We start from the raw sequence: 27,711 nt of genomic DNA on the forward strand, positions 1-27,711 counted from the left end.
TTTGTTGTGTTGCCAACAGGGATAATCAAGAAATTTGACATCACTGGCATTCTTTGGTCATGGTTTTTATTTTGTAGATAGCGTTTCTGCAATAAAAAAGAAATAAAACAAAATGACCAAATCAGCGCGATGAAAGTTGGGACAATGTTAAATGAGGCTGATTCTTTTACCATGAATTACGGTGCCAAGCAAGGTCACTACACCCGATAAATTCAAGGAGAGACAAACCCCGACCATCATTATATATTGGTTGGTCTTCATTATAGAGATAGGCCACTTGTGATGAACAACTAAGAAATATGTTATTCCAACTGGGAGCTATTGCACTTCAAGTTACCGTTCCTTCACAAACAATATTGAAAACATTATCCAGTCTTAATATGACATCATCGAAACGCATATGCTTCAATTCATAATGTGTTTTCTTTCTTTATTTTACTATTTATATCCTGCCATATAGACGTGTTTTGCAAAGATTGTAGTACACCTAATTTCGCTGGTAACATGATATTATACTGGTGTTGGTTTCAGTGTCAACAATGTTTATGTTCATCCTGAAATTGTGAAAAGAAAAAACAAGGGGAATTAAATGTTTTCACCTCCAAGTGGTACGGCACTGTTACGTCACACATTGACAAAATGGGTGAGTGGACCATGGAAACTCACCTAGCTGTGCCACAATTGGTTCGAAGAAGTTGGAGAAAGACGCCAATAGCACGCTGTATTGCAAACACGTCAGACTTCGTGCAGGATCGATCGAACGAACTTGGATTTAAGATGATATTTGACGTAACAATAGCAACTACAGGGAAAACTGATGTAAATAATGAAGTCGAAAAGAACCTTTACATATTTAAAGCCAGTCACCGTTCTCGATGTTCCAGGATTGAATAGTGCCTGCATAATGTCATCGCAATAACCATAGAAGAATATGTTTTGTCACATACACCCTTATCTACATAGTTTGTGCTACCTGGTTACGGAAAGCGATATACGCATTTGGTTTTACAATCAATTAATCTTCTTTTAAATGAAGAAATGTTTACGGATGAATCTTTAGATGGAGTTGACTTTCAGTCATCTTGGAAGAAGCAAAGGTAAAATTTGAACTTTTCTCGCGATTATTCTGCGTTAAACTGGAGGTTACAAAACACTGCAAAATGAACTCTCGTGGAACTAGGCCCAGCGTAGTGCTTATTTTACACATTTAGCACTTCACTTTTTTTAATGTTAGGACTTTTTATGTTAGGACTAAACATTTTACTGCATACACTAACCAAGCTGTTCATGAATAATTGTTTAACTTAGGAAATCAAGATGACAATAATCCTATTTTGGGTGCCCAGAGATTTGGAATCCGTTTTGTTTGTAGAGATTGGACAGCAGTTGCTTTGGAATCCCAGTACAAACCATACATCACACTCACAGGCCATGGATGTTTGTGCTACCCATTCATGATATATGCATTGAAATGCAAGCTGTCTGCAAAGATTACTCTTTTCAGAGGAATTCTTGCTCTCAGAAGAAACTATAGATGTATTTGGCAATCGGTCTTCCTGGAAAATGCCTTTGTGCTTGACCTATACCTAACTAGTTGGTCATAGTTATGTCATAAACCAACTGAAGTTGACTTCATTTTTTCTATAGCTCAGCGCATCATACTCTTGTTGCACTCTTTCTGATGTTTAAAGAATTAGATATGTTTTATTGATTCCTGGTTTATGCATAGCACTCAAGTTGATTTAATTTGTCCGCTAATTATGAATGATAGCAGTTCCTAACATTTCTGTCTTATCAATGTTATATTATGTACACGTTTGTTTGTTTTACAGGCACCTGGAAAACAGCCAGACACAAACAACTGAAATTTCATACCTAGATTCATCAATCCAAAGCACAGAGACCTTAGACCAAGAGGTGAAAAAGACATAGAAACTTACTATATTTATTTAATAAAACTGTTATTTGTTTGTTTAGTCCATTTTTTTTAAAGAAATTGCTATTATCATTAATGTATTATAATTTTTTACTTTTCACTGTGGAAAATGTCAAATAGCTACTATTTACTTTTAACATTAAACTGAATGAATATTTCAACTTAAATCAGCATTTTGCATTTGAGTGACAAGTTTTGACAAACATACCAAAGACATTTCTCAAAATAAGAATTAGATGATCAAACTAAGATATTCCTCTAGAATTTCACATAAAATGAAGATCACTGAGAAACTAACTGATGGATTTAATTTGATGCTCACCATGTTGTCATCAAAACAGTGTTTAAACTAGTATGAATCATGTGTAAAGAGTCAAATAAAAAAGTGAAAATTGAGTTTAAACTTCATTGTTTGAAATAGAACTTGAAAACTGAAGCTAATGAGCAATGTAGGCTCCAAAAATTTAAAATTTATAAAGAAGTTGAATGTCCTTATATGATGCACCTTTTTAATTTCTCTTATCTTTGGATTGTGCTGGGAGCTGTGACATAGTTTATTGAACAGAGACTTTTTCTTTCATAAACTAAAGATAATGCACCTTTAGATTGTGTCTAGATTCAAACCAGGGCTTTCTGGTATTGCTCAAAAGTAAGATATGTGCATTTTGATGTTAACATTGTTTGTTTGTTTTCTTGTTTTGTTTTATTTTTGTATTTATTAGGTACAAACTGTAGCTGAGACTGCTCAAGAATTTCGACTTGCAGATGGAGATGATAAGGTTGGTCCTTTGAGCAGACAACAATGAGATGAAAGAGACAAGCCTTTCGAAAATTCTTTTCTAATTGAATACATTAAGACATCCTGTTAGACATGAGCACATTTTTCTCTTGTGCCATGTTCCAATTAAAAGACATTCAACACTGTTTATGCCAACCTATTAATGCATACTTATACTCTATGACCATGCAACTTTTGTATAAACTAATCTGACCAAAATAAGAGTGAAGTGTTCCCCTTTGGTAAACATGGAACATTTTAACTATTTAAAGGCAAAAGCAGCCAACCAGAATGTTGTTATTCATCAGTCAGGATTATCATGTCATGATTATCTGCACCTCACATTTTTTAGGCTTGGAAGATCACTATCTAAATTTAGGTAATAAAAGGTGCCCCAACGGAACCCCACCCGATGAAACTCAACTTCTATGATCTTGCATTTTTTTATATAGTTTTCGAGGCCCATAGCTTTACAAGTAACTCTTGTACTATAATGAACACACACAACAAATGTTTTTCTGTTTACAACTAATGCTAGTGTAGATCACATGCAAAATTATTTGCCTATGATTGGTTACAAACTGGGCAGTTAAGGTTGTTAACCACCACACACTGGCAACTTCAAATTCAAAAACACTACAAGTTGAGTTTTCCTCACTAAAGGTATCCAGTTTAAATTAACTAACAGACCATTTGGACAACATTAGTCTTCCCAATTGGGCAAATGGAAAGCAATGGAAATAGAAAATCTCATGTGCATTTTTGCAATAGTTTGTTTCTTTTCTTCATTTAGGCTCTTGCTGCCTTTCTGAGGATTGTTGAACCAGTTGTATGCAAGGCTCTGGAAAGGAATATTCGTAGTCATGCATTCGACGGTTAGTCTCATCTCACTTTATTTTGAATGCTTTTAGGTACAGAGAAAAGCACCTCATCATTATGAAGAGCTTAAATAATTCAGTGGTAAATTGGCCTAAAATATTTATTAAATTTTTTATTTCTTTTCAGATAATTTTTTCAACTTTCTTCATAATGTAATGTTGTATGAATATTCTTCTGTAATTCCTTTCCTTCCCCAAGTCAGAAAGATAGACAAACTTCATCTCTCACTCTCTCATCATTTGAATGAAATCAATGATGATCTTAGCCATTAGCTTGTATACAATCATAGCCTTTCGATAGATAAATGGGAAATGAGATCTTTGTTTGTTTCTCCAGCTGTGAATCATAGATCATGTCGATGTTTCATTGAGTTGAATAGATTTATTTCCACATTTGCAACTCTGCAAATACAGTGGGAATATACAACAATATAAACAATGAAGACATTAAAGAAAAAGCATATACCAGTATTACAAACCTTTACATTTAAATGTCTCACAAATATGGAGGGAGACTTGACAGAAGCTACTCATATCAATTGGTAATGCTACGTATAAAGGAAAAGAAACATAAGAAAGACATGGAGAGAAATCACACCTCTTATGACCCCACCTTCTCCCCCTTTTTGTAGAAAAGATTTTTTTTAAAAATATTTTTCCTCTCTTCAATTTGAAAGGTTATGATGTAAATTGGGCAGAAGACACAGATGTGGTAAAATGTGTTCATATTCTTACTGAGAAATCACTTGATAAAAGTATGCAGTGTACTCAACTCTCCTGGAATAGAACAGGCTCAACGATTGCTGTCTCTTATGGAAGGCTGGACCACCAAGACTGGTGTACTCACAAGGTTTGATTCCTATACTGGAAATAAATTAGGACCTACATTGCTAAGCAGCATTCACGTTTATGAAGTTAATCATCAGATACAGAAAAATATACATATAGCTTTTTCATTCTGAGTAAAGATATCGCTATTAGCATCGCTTTATGTAGCAATTTAGCCATTTTGTGTAGTGTTTTGCTATGCTGTGCCAGTTAATTGACTTTGTGCTATGCTTAGTGCATTGGGTATGTCTTCAAGTGAGGGATCCTGTTGAACATCTCCAACACCTCAAATTCATGAGCGCAGTCTTGTCATTAGCTTGTTACTATGAACTGTCACAAGAAATATGCAATAGTATTGAGGACCTCTGATACTCAACACAAATTTGCAATTGTTTTGTTTGTTAAACGTCACTTTTCTCACATTTTATAGTCAAGTCTAGGTTTGGTAGCAGAAGAGGAACTGGCGACATGTTTATTCCTTCATTTTCACAACATATATTAAATGCTTCAAGAAACAATGTGTTCCTCTTCAACAGAGTTATAATGAGTCAACTCATTTGTTTAGTTCAGTGTAGTTAGCACTAACAAATTGCTACGTGATGCATTGCAATATTGCTTCTCAAAGGTATATATCCACATGCTGTGCATGCATAAATTTTAACAAGCCCAAAAGGGTACTCTTGTAGTTATATTTACTAATAAGTAATATAATAAATGAAGTAAACTGAAAATACTCTTGACAATCTTTTGCCTTCTCGATTTACCTTATTGAGAATATTTAGTTAACATATTTTTAAAAAAATGTCTGTTTTTCTTACTTTTAGGGTGTCCTTTGTACATGGAATTTGGACCGTAGGGGAATAAATTCAAGCAAAGCTGACGTCGCTGTCGACGTGCCAGTAAGTATTGTGCTACTCTCTGTTCAGATGTACATTTATGAATTCCATGATACAAATTGTAAAGTAGATCAAATTTTTGAAATAACAATATCTCTATCCTATTTTCCAACACAGAGTTGTCTAATGTCCATCGCTTTTCATCCAGTTAAGACAGCGTGGATAGCTGGAGGAAGTTTCAATGGTATGTCAAGATTAAGCTTTTGTTTCTTGATGGGAATGCACTGATATTGTCACAAGATATGTCATCCAAAAATCTTTGAGTACAGTGCTTAATCCGTTTTTCTTGTAACGCATCTTCTTGTGGTTTTGGACCACTTTTATATTTTTCTTCATCTTGCTATGATAGGCAGATCAATGGAGAGGAGGAAAGCTATAAATGTTCCACCCCCCCACCCCACCTCCCCTTTCTCAGTCCAGGGCAGTTTTGATAATTCTATTACTTTATTTTATGCAAGAATACCTGTTACACCTAATCCCTCAACATCTATCAATCCTTTCAATAAATCACAGATCTAATGATATGAATTTGCCTTAATGACAAAGGATTAAGAATTTTATTGTCTCACTCTCTTGCAAAATGTGAATCGGAGTTCAATACTTTTCAATTCATGTTTAAGTATCATAGATTTATTGTTCAATCTATTTGCAGATTTAGTGTCCTGGTTACGCTGTCTATTAGAATATAATTTTTGTGTCTGTTCCTACTGTTCGCACTTCCACCTATGGGGAATGTTGCTTTGCTAGATCAGCTCCACAGCTCTGGAACAGTCTCCCCTTACATCTGAAAACAATCCAGCATGTGTCAACTTTCCAGAAAGAACTCAAGACGTTCTTATTCATGAATGCGTATCCATTAGTTTGAGAACTGTTGTGTCCATTTTCAGTACTTTGCTCCTGCAGCGCTACAAAGCAGTATTTTTTTAACTGGATAAAAGCGCTTTACAAATTCTTATATTATTATGATTATTATTATTATTATTGCAGTGTCTGAAGGAAAGGTAGCAAAGTATAAACAACAAGTCTGTTTGTTTCCAACAGATATTTCATTAAACAGCAACTGACTTTAATCAAAGTGCTAAATCTGTGAGAATTTGAATAAATTTGGAGTATGAGTTCAGCTGTCAAGTAAGATTGTTCAAATGCAAGGATATAATCTGTCTGGCAAAAATATCTCTGCATTTAAAAAATAATTAAAAAAAAATAATATCATACTTTTTCAGGGCTAATGCCTTAATGATGCCATCAAGTCTAAAGCAAGTTTGTGACAAAATGACATTCTGTCAATAGTTTCACTAATAATTTAACTTTTTGCTTCAACTTTTGGTTTTCAGGACAACTGTCAGTCTGGGATTTGAGTCAAGAGGACGAACCTCTGTTAGCATCTTCAGGAATCGGCGACGACTCTCATCGAGAACCAATCACACAAATTGTCTGGCTGCAGAACCCGGATAAACCTAGCAAATATTTGGTAAAAAAATAAAGGATTGCTCATGATTTGGGACGTTTCTAAAAAATGAGCTGTTTTTTTACTAATAGGCAACATTTGAGAGAAGTCATTTTAGGCGATATAACCCTTTCCTTCATGTTGTCAATGTGACATGTTTTGTCTGCCTGTCCAGGTGCCTGTGTCCTCTGTCCTTACTCTATTCTATTTTTTTCTGTTCAGAGATTCCAATACTAGTTAAAATTTGATTTGAAAGAATCTAATGCTTGAAACTGATACTGTTACGGTTAAATTAGATGAAATCAAAAGGGTAGTGTATGTCGTTAGGCATCCTGGCAAGTACACATGTTTGTTTGTTTAAATGCATACATTGTGATAACTGCTTTTAGAGCGAGAGGATTTGTTCAGGTTTAAAGTGAAACCGTGTCAGACTGGTTGAACAATATCTCACTCTAAAAGTACTTTTCTTGCATCTTAAGGTTTATAACCGTTCTTCGTGAATTAACCTTTTTGTCTTATTTCTCTCTTCTGATGCAGTTAGTGAGCACTAGCACCGATGGCAGGATTCTCATCTGGGAGATGAAGGAGGGTAAAAGAACAATAGAATTGAAAGAGGGGTTCCTTTTGTTAGCCAGCAGTCTACCAGCTGGATTTATGAAAGGAGGTAGAAGCAGAGGTGACAAAGAGATGGGAGGTATGTGAGAGAACTGTCACAGAGTATAAAGACAATGCAGCTGTCATAACCTGAAATATCCCAACTATAAGTACTTGATAATTTGATGGCCTTCATTACCTGAAATGTCCCAACTATAAGTACTTGATAATTTGATGGCCTTCATTACCTGAAATGTCCCAACTATAAGTACTTTATAATTTGATGGCCTTCATTACCTGAAATGTCCCAACTATAAGTACTTTATAATTTGATGGCCTTTATTACCTGAACATCCCAACTATAAGTACTTTATAATTTGATGGCCTTCATTACCTGAAATATCCCAACTATAAGTACTTGATAATTTGATGGCCTTCATTACCTGAAATGTCCCAACTATAAGTACTTGATAATTTGATGGCCTTCATTACCTGAAATGTCCCAACTATAAGTACTTTATAATTTGATGGCCTTCATTACCTGAAATGTCCCAACTATAAGTACTTTATAATTTGATGGCCTTTATTACCTGAACATCCCAACTATAAGTACTTTATAATTTGATGGCCTTCATAACCTGAAATGTCACAGCTATAAGTACTTTATAATTTGATGGCCTTCATTACCTGAATATCCCAACTATAAGTACTTTATAATTTGATGGCCTTCATTACCTGAAATGTCCCAACTATAAGTACTTTATAATTTGATGGCCTTCATTACCTGAAATGTCCCAACTATAAGTACTTTATAATTGATGGCCTTTATTACCTGAACATCCCAACTATAAGTACTTTATAATTTGATGGCCTTCATAACCTGAAATGTCACAACTATAAGTACTTTATAATTTGATGGCCTTCATTACCTGAACATCCCAACTATAAGTACTTTATAATTTGATGGCCTTCATAACCTGAAATGGCACAACTATAAGTACTTTATAATTTGATGGCCTTCATTACTTATGCAAAAGTTGTAATATGGTGTTGTATGTTACTATAAGAAGTATAACTCTTCCAATATGGGAATGTGCAATAGGGCCTTATAATGCATGCATGGGGTGGCCTAAGCCTGCCAATTGTATATGATCCATCATTGATCTGTTGAGAGAAACAGAGGACTGTCTTTACCAATTGAACTGAAACCCTTTCACCTAAAGAAGACTTGGTGGCTGTCATGTGCCTACAAGAATATTTTGTCTTTATCGATACCAGTATTTTAACTTTACAGTAGGTCTACTATCAGTTCATGAGATCAGATAGCAAGACCACCATAGTAAATCATATGATAACTTCCCATCTGCCATACATTTTGGAGAGCTCTTTATGGAAACTCATTTTCTTAATGGAAAAGCTCTTTTCCATTAGAAATGGCCACCCATCCTTCACTCTCGCAGCCACCCACCCTCCTTCCATCCACTCCCCTCCCCCACTCCAACTTTCTCTTCATTGTCAAGTTTTACCTTACTGAGAGATTAATGTAAGAAATAACAGCCTGTTCCACAAACTATTTCAATAGCCATTTCTCCTCATGAGGAACACTTCAATACTATTTTCCTCTTGAAAGACCACAGAAGTAGGAATACCTTTTTACTTATAGCCTGACCTTACAAGGCCCTTTTGAAGTTGTTCACTTTGAGTCTCATGTAAATACTAATGATCATGCCGTAAAGTAAACTTTGGACCGACCTTTCCTGTGATATTTCAAACATGTTCTTTTCTTCTAACAGTGAACAGTGTTTCTTATGCTAATGATGATCCCAGTCTTTTCTTGGTTGGCTCTGATTCTGGTGGAATCTTCAAATGTTCCATGAATTCCAGAGATCCTGTCCCTACAAGTAAGTTTTTACCACTACAGCAATACCTTGATGAGACGATATATATATATTTTTTTGTTACTTACAAGAGAGTGAAGACAGACATGGAGGGGTGCAAGGTGGCTATAGTTTTGTTGCATTTATCAAGCAACCTCCACAGACAGATATCGCCCGGGTACTTTTATGTGTCTTAGTCCCCCCCTTTCACTCCTCATTTTACCTTATATGTATTATGAAAATGAGACAACACTTTTCTTTATCTGTGTTTTTCCAGGCCCTCTACATACATTCCCAGACCCCCTTCTTGATCCTGTATACCAAGGATGTTGCCCCCTAAGCCCATCCCCCCCCCCACACACACACACACATCTTGTACCTCTCATCAGGCATGCACTGACTAGGAAGACCTGTATGTTGTATGAAGCAAACAAGAAGAGCATTGACACTTTTGGTGCTAATTGTTTTTCTGCTGTTCTACTTGTAACTTTTCAAATGTTAGAGCGCAACTTAATAGCAGACTGATAAATTTTTACAAACAGTTACAGTACTGCTGAAGAACAAGCTGGCTTAAAGAAACCTTCAGGCTCCTTAAAAAGTTGCTGTCAAGTATTAATGAAGCATTATTTTCCTTTCCTAAGTTATAATTAAGTAATAAATTACAAAGCTGAACAGTTTTACCTTAATTAATATATGTATATCATTAATGTATAGCAAGTGGTTTGACAGATATATAAAAAGTTATTTAAGATCAACACACCAGAAAAATTCCACTTCATGACCGGTTGTGTCCTTTTGAGACTCATCAAGCGGAGGTAAGAATCGAACCCCAGACTTTTCTGTCTCAGTCACAGTGATTCTACTGGTGTGAATGCGTTACATATTATTATGATATATATAAATATATATTAAATATTATATACATATATATTATATATATATATATATATATATATATATATATATATATATATATATACATATTATTATGTACATATTATATATTATATACATATAAATATGAACAATCTCTTACAGGTGAGGTCATGCCATCTGTTCCTCTGTATTCTCCTGTTACGTTTGCATTTGAACCTCACAACGGCCCTGTACACTCTGTCAACTGTTCACCATTTCACAGAAATCTCTTCTTAGCCTGTGGAATTGACACATCTGCAAGAATTTATAGCATGTTGGAGGTAAGGGAGTGGGTTTTCTTTTGTTTTTTTAATTCATCATAAAGTTGAAACCAAGTACGTTGAGTGGTTTGCATGTCATTTTGGAATCTAGAAATATATTCTTTTAATACTCAGATGTGGCTACTTGATACTGAGCATCAACTTGCAATGTTGAGTGTTTTGCATGTCATTTTGGAATTTAGAAATATATTCTTTTAATACTCCGTTGTGGCTACTTGATACTGAGCATCAACTTGCAAAGCAGTAAGTTATATTTTTCCATAAATTTATTCAAAGATCATAAATACATTGTCTCCTATCAGTCTATAAAGAAGACCAGGATGTTTTCACTGGTTGTGCTTTCTTTACAAAACGCCCCTGATTTCTTAGTGTAAGAATGAGTGAACATTTAGGAGAGACGAAAAAATTCAATTTGATAATGTTTGTGTAGACTATCAAAAGAGACAATTTAGATGGATAGGATAGTTAAGCATAGTGTTTAGAACAGAGTGTTGGTTTTGAAGTTTAATGAAAGTATGGTCTTCTTTCATAGCATAAGATATTAAATGGTAATACTCAACTAAGAGTTAATTCCATTTCATTTCATCTCAAATAGGCCAGACACATTCTTTCAGTAGAACCAGGAGCTGGATACTTGTTTTCGGTCCAGTGGTCTCCAGTTCGTCCAATGGTATTTGCTGTTACTTCTGGCGAAGGCCAACTCCTTATTTATGACCTGCAGAGAAGTCGAAACATTCCCGTGCATTCGTTGCAAGCAAGTCCGGAGAAGAAAGAGGTCTTCTGTTTAGAATTTAATCAGAGTCAGTAAGTCTAAATGCAACCTGATGATTTATAATGAGACAAATATATAATGCCACTGTTACCTTGGTAACCAATTTTGAGGTTAAGTTATGAAGTGCCTTTACACTCAAATCAATCATTTTTCAAAATTTAATGCTTTCTTGTAAGTCTGCTTCACACACAAGACTGTAGATATGAGCACATCCATACGACATCTTGGAGACAAATATGTCTGTACTCTAGCATAGTTGCCTGTAGAAGTGCTGCACCTTTTGGATTTGTACTCATACTTGCAGCATTAACTAGTGCAAAGTGATGTACTCATATTCATGTTTAGGGCCTTGTACCCAAATTGGTACTCATAACAAGGGAAATTCTACTTGTACTTGTACCTGTTGTACTCATACTACAAGTCTGCTTCACACACTAGACTGTAGTTATGAGCACATCCATATGACATCTTGGAGCCAAATATGTTTGAAGTTTTACATATTAAAATTATTATGGACCTTTAAAAAGCAAGAAGGTAGGGACTTCTCCAGAACAAACGTCTTCTTGTAATTTACACCCTGACTCTCCGCCTCAGTTAATATAACTTCTCCCCTCTGACAGTACATGTATACTCCCCTCTATTGATTGATTGATACCAAAAAATCATATTCAGGAAGGTGCTGATAATCTTATCTAAGATTTAAAAACTTGTAGCGGTGTTACAGTATCCACCAGGCACATGTCTTGGGGACCTCTAATGTCAATGCATTCATTGCCTTGAAAAATTTTGAGGCATGACACAACATTGTTTTGTTTTGTCTGTAAAACTTAAGGTGTGTGAGGGGCAAGCATGTGGTGTCCTAGGGTTCCAGATTACTGTTGATCCAGCACTGCTTTGTCAAACTTTTTAACCCATCAAGCAATTTCGAGAGTTAAGTAATGATTCTTATTAGGATGTGTTTATTCCAAAGATAAATGGAAGACCGGAATGCCTTCATTTAACAGGTTAAGTCACAAAGCTGCAGGGGTATTTTCAGGGTGGTCAAGACTCTGTTAAGGAGATGGGTGGGGCTTCAGAAAGTAACTTTTTGTGGAGTGGAGAGTGGTACACTGTGATTTGTTCTGTTTTGGTGGGGAAGCTTTTACGAGGTGAATGGAGGATGTCTTCACCATATCCCATGAAATAGAGTCATTCAAAAGCTAAACAGCCCTTGTGGGGCTGATATTTGCCATTAAGTGTACCCTTGGTAGTTGGGAATGGCACATGAAATTCTATCTGCTCACCGTGCCCTTTCCTGTTTTGATTCCCAACTGAAAATACTTTTGACCTGCGAAACAACCCTTCAAGTATGAATGTGATGTTTTAATTACTTCTCCCATCTACTCTTCTTGCACAGGAAGCAGTTACTAGCAACAGGGGATGCAGATGGTGTTATCACCGTGTGGCAGTTAAATGATGCTTTGACCACCCAAGGAGCAAGAGAGGCAGAAGCTTTGGCAGATATCGCTAATTCCGTCCTCGACTGATAAAGGGCAAAGTACAGCTTTGTTTCTAACGAAAAGGAGCACCTTGAAAAAGACAAACTAATTTATTTTTCCAGTTAGGGGATTTGGTCTAGAAAGTGTAAAAATTTCACTTACTCAAATATTATTTGCAGTTATCTTTTCAAGCTGCAGAGAATTCAAAAAGGCAACAGTCCATGCTACATTTTCATGGAACCTATTGGATAGCCTTTGGGGAAGTTTATCTGTTGATTCGTGTCTCTTTGTCGATTCAAGTCTTTCTTGATAAAAACGACCAGTCAAAGTATATGGTTATTAGAACCTGAGATGGGTGTCTTGACAGTGCACAAAGTGATTGTACATTTTGAGGTAATAAGTAATTTCTTGCAAACTGCAAACTCCGTCTTAGCGAACGTTCATGTCTTTCAATTTTTGTTCATTTTCCGTCAATTGTGTGAATATTACCCAAGTTGTGATCATCATGGTTTGAATTTGACACATACATATGTGATGCAATCTGGGGAGATAAGAATTGTGGTCATTTTTTATATGAACGACATTTTTCCAGCCATGAATATAATGCCCCTCTCCCTCACCCGCCCCACCCTCTCCCTGTTCACCCAAAGATGTGTCTGTCTGCTTGCTAAATAATACTGTATTTTGCAAACCATGTGTCTAAAGCTAAATGCAAATTACTTTGGCATATCTAGTGAGTCAAGAACGCCACCCACTTGTTTTCTGTTTTCCAATCATGGCCTGCCAGATCAATTTCATGCCCATCCCTGCCCTAAAAGATTGGGTCATGATATTTTAGGGTACCACTCGCCAGTGAAATATATAATTTCAAAAACTAAGTCTAAAGATAGCAATGCAATGCATGATGCATGGATCCATAATGTAGTATCCTCACCAAACTTATCAGAGATTCACACGAGTGTCACCTTGACAAATGTCCAGTATAATAGTCATAAACGGTTGGATATCCCCGATAGTCCAGCGTCTGGATGACCCCAATTATCCTGTTTGTAATTGTAATCGTCCATGCTAGGACAGAAGTGTTTACAAGCAATTTGCTGCTTTTATCTTCTTGATGCATTATTGTTCTATTTTGTGTGATATAATGTTATGTATACTCACTAGAATACTTGTCCACATGACACCTGGATAAAGAAAAATACAACTTTCTTTCTCAATGTAAAAGATGTGGTTCGTTCTTTTCTCTGCAGTTTATTGATCTAAGTAAGAACTCCATTTACTGATATATACTTTTTCAGCCATTGTATAGAATTAGGGGGGTGGGGTGGGTGATGGTGTTGGCAGATTTTTTTGGGTGGGTGGGGGAGAGTTGGATCCCAGGATTAATACCTCACTGTCGAAAACATAATTAATAAATAAATAAAAAATCATAACACTAGTGTGAAATACAAATATTTCTGTGTATTTATCAAACTTTCAAACATTGCTCTGTAATAAAGATTTTCCAGTATTTCAAAGGCAGAGTTACACAAATCGTTAGCTGTAAGACAAATCTGTTGTAACTATTAGTAATTCATTCATGAAAAATATTCACTGGCAGAAGTCTGCTCAGGACGATATAATTGATAAAAAATATATTTTAATGTGTTCTATAGGAGTATGGAGTTAGCTGTGTTCTTAAACTAAAGATGCATATTTTGATAAAAGTTGGTTTAAACCACTGCAATTGCCAGATTCAAATGGTTAGGTTTATCTGAATGCTGAGATGCCCCAGTTTCTAAGATTTATTCTCTGTGGAATAATAGGGGACAGTTCAGTGGTTGGTTTAACTATTAACCAGTTCAATGTTATGGAAGGTAATCTTTTCATTGAGGTACCTAGAGGCATGGAGGGTCCAAATTCTGTTCACCTTAGACTTCAGTTTTAAAGCCGTGCTTTGTTTGAGCCGTAACTTCGGACAACCCATGTTATAATATACACATATACTTAACATAAATATAAAAACATCACAATATTTGAAACAATTGACAAATTTGTTTATTTTGTGAGTAATATCATTAACTATTGCACTGAAACACATTCAATATCAAAGAATTGACCATTGGCATAATCAAAAAGAACGAAAAAGTTAAGTAGACCTGGTTAACAAACTGTTTTTACTACTGGTTGGCATTAAAACCACCGTTCTAAAATTGAAATTTTGCTGAAACATGTTGGATAACTGACATCCAACTGTAAACACTGAAAGAAGTAAATTTATCCATTTCACAATATGTTTTTATCCCCAGAAGGTTTGTTTTTGTCTTTACTGTAGTTGAATGTGTATTTTTGTAATATTTCTGGTGTCTACGGCTAAAACATTCAAATTTCTCATACACGTCACACAACACCCTGGTTGAAGAGATTTCTTTCGCAAAACTTAGTTATGTTAAATTACCGCGCTGTTCCAATTGATTTACTAAGTTACAAGCACACGCTTGGGGTATAATTCAAACTACATAAGAGTTGAAAGTTGGTAGAACTTCCATCAAGTATGAGAGCTAGAAACTTTATGTATTTTTCCATCACATATTGCATTTTGACACTGAGCCCTGTGTTTTTAACCTAAGATCAACATGTAGAGTACCAAGTAGAGTAATCACTTTCATACAAGTGAGGAGATGGTGAAGTACCTTAGGAGCATTAGATGTATAAAAACAACCAAACTTCTCATACCCCAAGCACACTTGTAAAGCCCTCATTATCAAAGCATCTCTCCATGACAGAATGCAAGTTAACCCAGGGTGGTACACAAAGTTAAAGCCCACCCAAAATGAGGTAGATTTTCTACATTTAAACACAGTGCTTGAAGCTACAATACTACCCTCTCATGCACGACATTCATTTTCAACAGCTCATTGTTTCATTGATCAACCAACCGCAACATGCCAGAATATTGTCGGCTGCTTTCTGCCAACATTCATCACTTGATACTCTTGGATTAGAATATCTGTCAGTCTCCATGGTAAACCTTGCTCACTTTAAATTTGTGACTGCTTTATCTTGTTCGCTGAAGCTAATTTTTGCAATCATGTTCAACCTTAGTCAAACATGTATTTCAAAAGGGTCAAGTCTCTACTCCAGCCTTTCCGTCTTTCTTTAAGTCTCCATGATAACCTTGCTCTCCTTCAGTGTGTGACTGCTTTATCTTATTGCTGAAGCTGAATTTTCAACTAGTAACTTGATCATGTGCAGTCTTAGTCAAACATGTTTTTCAAAAAGCGTCATGTCTCTTCTCCAGCCTTTTCATCATTCTTTAAGTCTCCATGGTAACCTTGCTCTCCTTCAGTGTGTGACTGCATTATCTTGTTGCTGAAGCTGAATTTTCAACTAGTAACTTGATCATGTGCAGTCTTAGTCAAACATGTTTTTCAAATATCGTCATGTCTCTTCTCCAGCCTTTTCATCATTCTTTACGTCTCCATGGTAACCTTGCTCTCCTTCAGATTCTGACTGCTTATTCTTGTTGTTTGCAGCAAATTGTTCAACTAATACCTCAATCCTGTTCAATCTTAGTTCTATATGTTTTTCAAAAGCATCGAGTCTCTTCTCCAGTCTTCCCATCATTCTTTCTTCCAATGCTTGTAGTTGGGCAGCCATGGTCTCTTGAAGCATCGCAGCTAATCCTTGGCTACCGGGAACAGACTGCTGATCTTTCTCAGATCTGTTGTCAAAACAAAATAATGATAAGATATAGACAAATCAACCAAGATAGAAAATTTCTTGTATAGGGTTATGAAGTCTACAAGTAAGGAGAAGAAATCTGCTTATGTCCTAGAGATAGCTTAAGGGGATTAAAGAGCTGGAATTACTTAGACATGGAATTACTTAGACTTGCTAATAGGATTAAAGGATAGAGCTAGAGATGAGGAGAGGGGTATAGGGCAGTGGGGCGGTGGTTTTATGAGGTGAGGAGCGAAGGTAGTAAGGAGAGACAAGGAAAGGGAGAAGCTGAAGTTGTGTGAGAGGATAGCGGTGATAAGGTTGGAAGGTAGCAAAGGTTGTTGATGAAGGCTGGATGTTTTGTGATTGTGAAAGGAAGCAGTGGCATTTTGTGGAGTCCGATAATAAATGAAGAAAAGCATCGAATAACACTGTCCTGAACTTACTACCCCAAACTACGTAACAGATAGTGACAAACAGCAATCTTATCTTTCTGATCATCAAAGGAAAATTTGGGCATATGTTAAGAAAGTCACATTTCATTCGAAATCACAATTTATTTTCAGGCATTAATCTCATCCAGATTATCAATAAGATGCTTAAAACAGGCTAAATACTTTTTCTCTTGTTGGGCTTCCACAGTTGCATTATCTTTTATCTTATACTGTATGTTAATATACTGATATCTATAGCCATTATACTACATGTAAATGCTGAACGTGTAAGAATAAAGTGTAACACCAGTGACTAACATTGGGTAAAATATCATATCATAATTACAAACAAAAACAAAGAAATTCCATGTAAGCCTCTCCACTATTTTTGTAACATTAACGCCACCGATGCTAGTCACAGCTAACTCTTTATATGTTAAATTAGCTTCAAACAAGTTTGCTGGATAGAAACTGTTCAGTTTTGCAATCAACAGTTAAACAACCAGACTGATATGGACAGAAGATTCCTTCCTTCACTTTTGAGCATCTAGATCAAACGAAACATACTTGAGACTACTTCCATTAATTCCTATGGGTCGTGTCTTGCCTAGACTAAAAAAAAAGAAGAAGTTTCTAAAATTTCACATACCCGGAAGCCTCTTTTTCCGCTTTCTCGCTTTCATCCGGTTTGGCGGTCTGCTGTCTTTCGTCACGTCGCATCTGAGAGACATTCTTGCAGATCCCTTGTAAAGATTGATACAGTTGGTTGTTTGCACCGGGAGCATTGCCATGACGACCAGAAGCTGATGCCATCATTTTACTCATAGCCTCTGTCAAAGCATTAGAATCAGCATTGCCACCTTGTGTTTGTGAGCTAAGCCTGGCTAGTTCACCACTCCTGGATAACATTGACAACATTCCTACCATGGGGCTCGCCGAGGTGTCCCGAGAGGCCGATTCTTGCGCTCGCTGCTGTATATCGCTCCACACGGAACTTTGATTCTGAAAAACGGCAAAAAAGTTATTATGAAAGTTTACACTATTGGAGGAAAGTGAAGAACAGATCATTGGTACAAAATAGGCACAGGAGCCACATGTACATGAGAATAATAAATAAATACAATGCTAGATATAGCGCTATTCCAAATATGATCATAGCGCTTAACAACAAAAGAAAACAAAAACACACTGTCAGATAAATGGCAGAAAATGAATACTCAGTACAAATACAAAGATGAAAAATGACCCTAGAAAATATGAGTTTTGAGATTTCTTTTGAACCCCCATCTTTTCTTGGCATTTCTTTAGCAAACATTTGTAAGAAAGTTGGACAGTTGAAAACTGAACTTGGCAATACAAGTAACTTATATATGAGGAGAGCATTGTGGTCAAGTGGTTAAGGCAGTGGACTGGTGATCTAAGGATTACAGGTTCAAGCCTTGGCCAGATCATTGCATTGTGTCCTTGGCCATTGCCTCTCTTCACCCAGGTGTATAAATGGGGACTTGCCAGGTAACTTGTAAATATAGTTGCGTGCGCCGGTTTCTGGCTGCACCCTATGGGAAGTCCCCCGGGGGACACGTGGTTGTGGTGCACTGTGGTATCCCAGGGAGAGATTGATTGAATTGCGCACACTTTGGTGTGTAGGTTAGACAAGTTACCAATGACCAAGGCTAATAGCGCCTTTCAACAATTTCTGTTGACTTAGGAGCTATATGAATGTCTTCTGATTGATTGATTGATTGACTCAACAACACTAAACCAATAGGTAACGTCCAATGAGGTTTTTTTTTCCACTCACCTCCTGATACTGTTCGACAGTTTGCATCAGATGTTCGACATTCTCTGGAACGGGTTGTGACATGGTGGAAAGTAACTGGCGAACTTTCACCATGTCAATATGCTTCTTCGGCAGAATTAGCTCGGACTCTTCACTGACCTTGCACACCGTCACAGCCAGTCTCGATACCTTCAGGCAGCGTTTCTCGGCTAAGGATAACAGCTGGCGGAGAAAGAAGCAACAGAATGCATTTACATCATCTGTAGTTAAGCTTACATTATTTTACATTATTATGGTTTCAAGTATGTCTGATCAGATTTCCTATTTCTTTATCAGACCTTCAATAATCTATAGAGCTGATACATCACAATTCTACTAGACTGTGAAAATACTCCAGGAATGATGCTATTACTAACTGAGGGAAACTTGTCCAGAAATGATGATCACACCACTTAATTACTTGCAAGAGAAGCAGGCCCAAACTTTCTTCATTGGTCAATCTGTGGATGCGACAGAAACAACTCAACCGGCTCTTAAAGAAAACCCTTGTAAGATAACACAATTTTAATGTTTTCAACCTTTGATTTGTAATGAGTACCCACTTCTACCTGTACTCTAGCATAGTTACCTGTAGAAGTGCTGCCCCTTTTGGATTTGTACTCACACTTGCAGCATTCACTAGTGCAAAGTCATGTACTCATATTCATGTTTAGGGCCTTGTACCCAAATTGGTACTCATAACAAGGGAAATTCTACTTGTACTTATACTCATGCTGTTGTACTCATACTACAAGTCTGCTGAACACACTAGACTGTAGTTATGAGCACATCAATATGACATCTTGGAGCCAAATATGTTTGAGTTTTTACATATTAAAATTCTGGTGTACCTTTAAAGAGCAAGAAGGTAGGGACTTCTCCAAAACAAACGTCTTCTTGTAATTTACACCCTGACACTCCTCCTCCTCTGTTAACTTCTCTCCTCTGACAGTACATGTATACTCCCCTCTATTATCATAGATTTCCATGTGTCGTGCATTAGTAACAACCTCCAAGGTTGCGATCTGTATCTCTTTCTCACACTGAAGAGTAACTGTGACCGGTATGAAATCCGTGCCCTCATCTTTGGGTCTAAGTTCGACATCTGAAAATCTCTGGACACTACACGGCTCAAAACTAGGAGAAGATAAGAAAAGATGACTGTAACAGGTAAGTGATACATTAGAAATATAAAAACAAAATTACCATACTGAACATGAATGCACAACAGAGACTTAACCGGTAATACATCAGTGTCAAAAACAGAAATCTAGTAGACTTAGAACTTTTCTATGCACATGACTAATAAACAGGAACAACTTTTGCATCAGGTCAATAAATTGAAACAAAGCTAATCAATACCCATCACCCAATTACTAAGTGCAAAGTCGAATGATTACACAGAATACTTATGCATATTTATAGAGGCTGTACATAGAAAAAGGCCCAGTCTGTTCAGGCATTTAGCATTCAAGTTTCTGTCAGATCACTGGCTTCATTAAGCACAAGGAAATCAAGGGCTTTGTCACCTCGTTCTTCATACTAACGTGAACTGCATGGTTCTACGTTGTCCTCTGTGGGAGAGTTGTGATGGGAAATTTCAATGGATGAGCCTTCAGTAACTGTTTCTTAATTTAAAAGTTATTCACACCATCATGTGGCAATAAGTATCCAGCATTAGTCTAAAACTTACTACAGAGACTGAAACTTGAAAGAGTTTGACAATAACAGAAAAATTTACATACATAGTTCTTTCTTCAAACAAATCTGATGCAGGTCTACAACTCCTTTTCCACTGACCATTACAAGCAACAGTCGGAGATAAATTAGCTGCGGTAGGCTAGGCCCATGTTAGTAATGCTGCAATAGTAATACAATAACACCAAAAGTATGAGTGCTTAGTAACTTTTACTTAGGCCCTACGCCTATATTACGACAGGATTAACTAAACCTACCTATCTTCAGACCGGGCGTTATTATCATCAAACAGTAACGTTATCGCCGAAGAAAGCGAAGACGGTGTGCCTTCAATCCAAGACGACGAAGCTGATACATAATGTGAAGAAATCATCATTTAATAAATGCAAGTCGCTTAACTAAACGGTACCAGTATCACGTTACCGCGGGGCCTTATAATTCAGTGTGAATGTGTTGTTTCATATACTCAACTGTTATTTATTATAGTGAGTACTGTGTGCGCATTCATGAAATAGCCTTGAGTGTGTTGAATTTCTGTGTTTCTGACTCACTGTGTAAAACAAACGCAGTCGAATATTTGGGGGTGCACTTATATATCATGGTTACTACTATCGCAACCTAACGTGGTTAATGAGTTCCCAATGGTTGTTGCATGGCTTGTTGTATTTATGCCATAAGGTTATGTATTGTCCTTTCCAGATACCAAACAAGGGAGCTAACAGGTTCGGCACTTTCAATTTATTAGTAAAACTGTTGCAGCGCATTCTCTTAACCTATAATCTGCAATTTACGTTGCAATTTACGTGCGTTTTGGACAGATTATTTCGTGGTCTGAATTGTTATAAGTGTAAGACGGCCGCGAGTATCAGAACTATATACCTCTCCCTATCAACGGATAGCTAAAAAGGACCAGGCTGTAAAAGTAAGGCCAACCGATTCAATCTTTACTGTAAACCGGATAATAGGGAATCCTTTTTAATCATCAACCTGTTACTATGTGAATTCTTTGCCGGACGGTTAAACAGGTTTCGAAAACATGAAGTCCCCACCCCCCCCCCACCCCACCACCATCGGCCCGGACTCTTCCACAAGCGTCAATGGGAACAACCACTTAAAAGTTAAAACCCTTAGAAATTGCCTGTTGTGTAGCATTGAGTACATCTGCATGTTTCGGCAGGAAAACATCACTCAGCTTCCCTTGACTACGCTCTAACTATAAAATGTATTTGAATGGAATAAATAACATAACTTTCTTCTAACATTTTGCCAAAAGGCAAGTCCGCGGCGGATACAGGATTTCTCTGAAGAGTGGGTCCGGGGGACAAGTAGCGGTATCCATCAAAATTTCTACCAAGCTATCTACTAAAGTAATCTACCTTCTACTAAATTAGCGTACGATAATGGAGCGAACCAATTGCCCGCGCCTGAATCCTGTAAGGTCTAATGTGTAGCCTATTATTTGTATGAGCAAGATCATTTTTGCAAATTTTTCATTTTTAGTGCACAAGTCAGAAGATGGGGGCAGGGAGAACCTCCCTAGACCCTTACCTGTAAACATATAACTTGTGTTACTGAGTAGCGAAAATGTCTGTATAGTTTTGTCGATCGCCAATGCAAACTCCGGGATACGTCTTCACATGAAAATGAACCTGTAGGCTGTATATATTCTGATCCCAATCTCTTAAAATATCAAATCTCTGTATTTTATTGTCGAGGAACTGTACATAGTTGCTCATAAATTGATAATGAAGTATCTAGGCATAGACATCATATATAGTATCAATTTGAATGCGGTATGCTTTCTGTTTATTTATTCACAGTTTACGTGGGTGTTTTGGCTTTCACTGAAAGGCAAGAATCTATAATGGGCTCATGAAATGCATTATTAACATTAAGCATGGAAAATTGACAGGAAGCCACATAAAGGTGTATGAACCTACGGTTCATAGCGCAGTATATATAGAGCCAATGAATAAATGTTCCGTGATGTAAGCGATAGCTTTTGTACTTACTAGCCTATTATGTAAAGCCAAACACATAGGCTATATATCACGAAGAAATATAACAACCCGCGGAATACATTTCGATATTTCGGAGTACGGTAAGGTACGTAAACATTTTGCTATTTGTCATCGGTAGGATTTTATATTATAAGGGTAAATAAATCAAATACTTGACCGTTATATGCTAGGGTAATGTAGGTATGACTATATATTCGGTAAGTAATTACGAACTCATTTCATACGCAAGCGTGTACGTGCATACGTGTTTATTACAATGTGGTTCGGTGAAATAATCATTGGCAACCTTAAATTTTAATGGTCGGATAATAATTCTCGAGAGTGGGTTATTCAATTATCCCAAAATATCGACAAATGTTTCCATTTTTTTATATAGAAAAACAACGACAATATTTTCTAGTAAGTAAGTGTAGCCTAGTCTATGCACAGGATTAAAATAGGAGGGAAACACCATTAATATATCATGCCAATGTATTTAATGTTATGCACTTCGATTATACAGAAGAGTTTCTATGCCTACTTCTCGATTCTACGGCTGTGTTGGTTTAAACCATATCTTATAATATCCAATGAACCGTCCCGTCACTGCGTAATCGATGTTTGTTTGTGTGTGGAGGGGGGGGGGGGGGGTTGTTCTATAAACTCTCTTAACATCCCATGCTCCTAAATAGTGCTTTAATGTAGGCTACTCCGCGATGATAAGGATGCTCTCCTACTACCCCTAAGACAGTCGTGGGGAATTTGAAGAATTTGCACCCCCCCCCCCCAACCCCGGCGCCTCCCTCTACCTTTGAAATTCTATGAACGCCACTGAAATTAACTTATATACTGAGACAATTACTATAACGAGCAATATATAAGTTAGTGTGCATGTTTGTTTTGATAAACAACATATTTTCTTCCATGAGTTCAAACATCTGTAAAATAAATTAATCCAACACACATATCAGTCTGTTGCCGCTTGTAAACGGTAACGGCGAGAGAAATACAGGTGCAAACGCCAGCAGCAACGCCAGCAGCACCTTAATTACTTTAAAGGCTAATTAGTGTACGTCACAGCGAACTAGAATTCTCAGCTCTCTGCCGTGGTCGAGAGGAGGAGGTATAGAAAGGAGGGGTCTACACTAGATGTGCTAAGTTCTAACCGTTGAAATATTTCACAAAAATTGAAAAAGACTCTACTATATAGGCAATTACATGCTTCAGTGAGGGCAAACAGCCGAGAAGTACCGTAACTGAATGGGTGACATGGTGGACGACAAACCCTTGTTCAAGGTTAATGATCTGTAACCATTATTTGACTTTCTAGCATAATTTGAAGATGACTATCAATGATACCTATAATTATGTTAACTTAAAACTTGTGATATATGCGTGGAGTTTCCACAATGCATGGTAGTATGCTTAGTGGGACCGTTGTATAATCGTGTTATATAGGTGTTGCACCTCAATTTATCGTTTCTTTGACTTACACACCAAAATCGTCACTTTCAAGGCCCGTCAAAGAGAAAATACTAGTTTTCAACTGGCATATCATATACCCACTACATGATGGCTGAAGCGTAAGTTGGCATGTCATGGCACTTGCAAATTTCCATATCGTGACCGTTTAGATTTTGAGCTAGAAGAGGAGCAATTTTAGCATACTGAACCCCACCCTTCCGTCTGCTCGCTCGGAGTAATATCAACATATAACCATAGAATGTCTAAATTGGTTTATATCACCTTCAATCCATATTTTCACAACATCTGTACTTAAAAGTATGCTTTTACATAAAGGCTGAATAGGCAATAATGGTATCTGATAATATTCGCTAATATACAAGCATTATAGACGTTAGGTCATTTTAGCTCTTTTTTTCGGACAATATAACCTTTCGAGCGGATATACACGATCACTCTATGATCTCATTATCCGCTTTCCAAGAATTCCTGCAATCTGGAAGAGAACATAGGCCTATATATATATGGGCGTGTAATCAATCAGCATTTCTTAAAAGAAACATTTGTATTGTAATGAATGACTAAAATGTTAAGTAATAATAAACTGAGAATTACATAAGTCATAGATCACTGTGATAATATAACGTAAGATAAATTGGCCATTGGCTGACAACTTTATTTATACGTTTGGTTAGATATACTAGTATATCAACGCCAACGTTATACAGTAGGCTATATCACCACAAGCACATAGCAGACTATACTAAAATTCTGCTTATGACGCGGTTGACTACAACATTTTATCTTGAATTTATGCAACACATATAATTGCCGCTTGACTGATTTGGCACATGCCATGACATGTGTTCATGTGTTGTTGACGTATATATTTTCGTAAATCAGAAATTCCTCTCTGCGGAGTTGTCGATATATGTTGATCTTTTCACACCGGGAGTTTTTAAACATCTAGGACATGTCGAAAATATTTGTTCATAGAAGTATAAACCATACAGTCTGTAATATAATTTTTATTTTCATAACAATGTTTTCAATTTTGATGTTGACGTTAATACTGATATCTTCAATTTCTAAGATGGCGTCCAAAATTAATTTTCTTTCGAAGTAAAGATAAGGAACCGTATCAATAGAGTATAAAAGAAGACATCGGGTTCGGTTAAGTAATAATTCCGAGTTAATGCCGGGAAATCTATACTGTTTCTTACAAGTAAGGGCCGAATAAATGGACAATCAAACCCGGAATAGCCTATCCCAATTGTTTACACAAGTTAGATGTACCTTATGCAGGGGCCCCGCACCCGCGTATACGTCTAGGGGGATTTATACGGTCTGTTAGCTTCTTCAGATTATAAGCAAGTACCGGTACACCCCCCCCCCCCCCACCCTCCCTTCCCCCTCACTGACCGACAGATGATAAATGCTTAGTTTTCGCCTCTGATATTATATGTTATGTCGAACAAAAGGTATTTTTGATATGGCGTAAACAGATAATTGAAGGCAGAAAGAACGGCTTCACTTTCCGTCAGAAGTCATGTATTTTTAGCTCCTGTGACTTATAGCAGATCTCTGGTAGAAAAACTATCAACAAACAAACAGCTGTGCGCTCACTTTTGTGTGTAAAACGTCTGTATGAGACAGTGCCATGCTGGTTAAAGTGTCTTAATATAGATCGTATAGCAGCAATGCACGTTATACATGATAAAGCGTACGGATTGCGCATATATGCTATTCTAGTATATATACGATATTTAAAACCTGACGTCCGAGCATGGTAACCTACAGACTAGAGATGTTTTTCAGTAATATCAAGAGACTCACACCAACGTAGCCAGAACTCTGATAAGCTTGGCTGACGGTGTATCCCAGAAGTACTGTTACTATAGGTAAGACCATGAGCCTGCCGAATTCAGCCGAACTACCGGTATTTTATAGTAGGATATTCTACTCAGTCGAAACATAAGATGTATGCCAATGGTTATCACAGCATTATGTAAATGAATACATTGCAAGTGATATTTATGACGATAAACCATAACTAGACCCCTTTACTAGACTTTTTACACTTTATCAGGGAAGAACTGACCTCTCCATGCGTCTAGACCTAATGGTAACCCTATTTATAGTCACGATATGCCTTTTGACGTCTGAACTTAAAATGTTGTCATGTGGAAAACCTCATGCACCCTCGCTACAGGGGTGTCGTTTTCAACGGCCCCATCAGGCACACCGTCTCATTCATCAAATCATGTCCCTGCATGCCATAAAAGTTCCTGCCCCTACATAAATCAGTCGCGGATTTAACAATCTCCTCCCATCGTTGAAAATCACTGCTTCGCTGATGAGATTTATTGGACTTAAAACAACTGAATATGCTTTCACTGTCTACCTTAGTATGTTTCCTTTCATAGTCGAGTATGGGAGACTATATCAGATTGGGCAAAATTCATCGCATGGTAGAGCTTCAACACACATTTCGACCATTTCCATGTTTCGCGATTCCAAGTATCCCACAGGGCCATATATATTTTCGGTTTCACCATGGTAACATTACTAATTTCTCTATATTTTAATATTTCTATATGAAGACATGTACCTTGACAAACGTAAAACACCTATACATTACCATCTTGGTACTTGTTTGATCCAATTTCCGCGTACTCCCTTTCTGCCAACCTTGAATCATTACGCGTTTAACGATTTACCACAGACGGACGTCGTCATTAAAGGAGTGAAAAGAACCTAAACAAGGGTTGAGATGGTCAAGGTCGGACGCATTTCACAGTCTGAAAGAGCGCCACCTTAATGCTTCTGCAGCGCATCAATGAGCATTTCCGATGGTACGTTGCTTGTCAGTGAATAAAAATGTCTTACTACAATTAATTTCTCCATTGACACCATTGATATCACAACATATTCAGCTTTTGCCACCATGACCGTTTAGATTTTGAGCTAGAAGAGCTCAAAGTTTAGCATAGTGCTCCCCAACCCATCTGCCAGCTCTCGCTGCAGAACATTCTTTTTTTCAGCCAGGATTTTCTAAAATGCCTCAATCCTCCAGATTTTTAGATCATCCCAGTAATTAATTGCATCCTCAGCAACATTCAGGCATGAAGAAGAAGAAGAATGATGACTCAGAAAAATGCCCCCCTAAAAATCACTATAGTAGGACAATTTTGGACTATTTTCCGACAATGGTTAACCTTTTAGGAGGACGCGTGCATGCACTACTCAAATTGTGGTACGGTACCTATATATGCATATATGACGAAGAGGTGTTTTAACAAAATCAGCAGTAGTCAATATTGGCTAGACATTTCAGAAAAAGGAAAGAAAAAAAATTTAAAAATAGATCACCCCCCAAAAATTATTCTCTTATAAGCTATGCAGCCATTACTCAAAGTAAGTACGGTACAAACATGGACGCCCTAAGGGAGTTGTTCATCAAATAAAGATGAGGTAGTGGGTAATCACTGAACCGTGATTTGATCATCAATATTTCGTGGTCCCGACACTTTTCATTTTACCATTTCACAATTTTTCCACGTTCATTTCATTATTTGAAATAATGCTTGCTGAGTATATATACCGTATCCAAACACCTAAACTTAGATGTAATTTTCTTATAGAATAACGTCAAGAGATGATGAAAATCTATCCAGCAAAGTCGTTTTAAACTCCACGATCTCTGTGTTGTAGTCACAAAAATGGTCCAGCAGAGTATATAGTCACTGTTCTCATTGCCATGGAACGAACAAAGTTTAGATATCCTACTGCCAGTGACAATTTCTCGTCATGATGGCTGAGATAATATAAACAAACTGTCCATAATCTAAAGATTTCATCAAGTTTTCATTTCTCTCTTGGCACTTTGATATCATGCATGGCTTCATTATATG

At 36.9% G+C, this 27,711-nt stretch overlaps 2 protein-coding genes across 2 annotated transcripts; one reads left to right on the forward strand and one right to left on the reverse strand.

Annotated features, from left to right (window-relative positions):
* The first annotated feature begins 721 nt into the window (after positions 1 to 721).
* LOC139967940 (cytoplasmic dynein 2 intermediate chain 2-like) lies at positions 722 to 14,808 on the forward strand. The gene is made up of 13 exons (XM_071972173.1): positions 722 to 1,097; positions 1,833 to 1,917; positions 2,659 to 2,715; positions 3,508 to 3,589; positions 4,270 to 4,442; positions 5,245 to 5,319; positions 5,434 to 5,500; positions 6,651 to 6,787; positions 7,301 to 7,457; positions 9,151 to 9,258; positions 10,273 to 10,430; positions 11,026 to 11,234; positions 12,599 to 14,808. Exons 1-13 carry the CDS (start codon positions 1,039 to 1,041, stop codon positions 12,726 to 12,728), a joined length of 1,497 nt encoding a protein of 498 aa, XP_071828274.1. The 5' UTR covers positions 722 to 1,038; the 3' UTR covers positions 12,729 to 14,808.
* LOC139967941 (uncharacterized) lies at positions 14,122 to 20,889 on the reverse strand. The gene is made up of 5 exons (XM_071972174.1): positions 20,591 to 20,889; positions 19,487 to 19,772; positions 18,618 to 18,818; positions 17,466 to 17,818; positions 14,122 to 16,383 (listed from the first exon to the last, which is right to left on the reverse strand). The coding sequence occupies exons 1-5, from the start codon at positions 20,707 to 20,709 to the stop codon at positions 16,101 to 16,103; spliced, it is 1,242 nt and encodes a 413-aa protein (XP_071828275.1). The 5' UTR covers positions 20,710 to 20,889; the 3' UTR covers positions 14,122 to 16,100.
* Between the last annotated feature and the right edge of the window lie 6,822 nt (positions 20,890 to 27,711).

This window comes from Apostichopus japonicus, chromosome 5, assembly GCF_037975245.1.
Source record: "Apostichopus japonicus isolate 1M-3 chromosome 5, ASM3797524v1, whole genome shotgun sequence".
Taxonomy (NCBI): Eukaryota; Metazoa; Echinodermata; class Holothuroidea; order Aspidochirotida; family Stichopodidae; genus Apostichopus; species Apostichopus japonicus.

Excerpts from the sequence above, each read along its gene's own strand:
- LOC139967940 (XM_071972173.1), top strand. The coding sequence starts at position 1,039 with ATGTTTACGGATGAATCTTTAGATGGAGTTGACTTTCAGTCATCTTGG. Across the intron at positions 7,458-9,150 it reads AGGTGACAAAGAGATGGGAG|TGAACAGTGTTTCTTATGCT; the intron begins GTATGTGAGAGA and ends TTCTTCTAACAG. Across the intron at positions 10,431-11,025 it reads GAATTTATAGCATGTTGGAG|GCCAGACACATTCTTTCAGT; the intron begins GTAAGGGAGTGG and ends CATCTCAAATAG.
- LOC139967941 (XM_071972174.1), bottom strand. The coding sequence starts at position 20,709 with ATGATGATTTCTTCACATTATGTATCAGCTTCGTCGTCTTGGATTGAA. Across the intron at positions 19,773-20,590 it reads AACGCCCGGTCTGAAGATAG|TTTTGAGCCGTGTAGTGTCC; the intron begins GTAGGTTTAGTT and ends ATCTTCTCCTAG. Across the intron at positions 17,819-18,617 it reads CTGTCGAACAGTATCAGGAG|AATCAAAGTTCCGTGTGGAG; the intron begins GTGAGTGGAAAA and ends GCCGTTTTTCAG.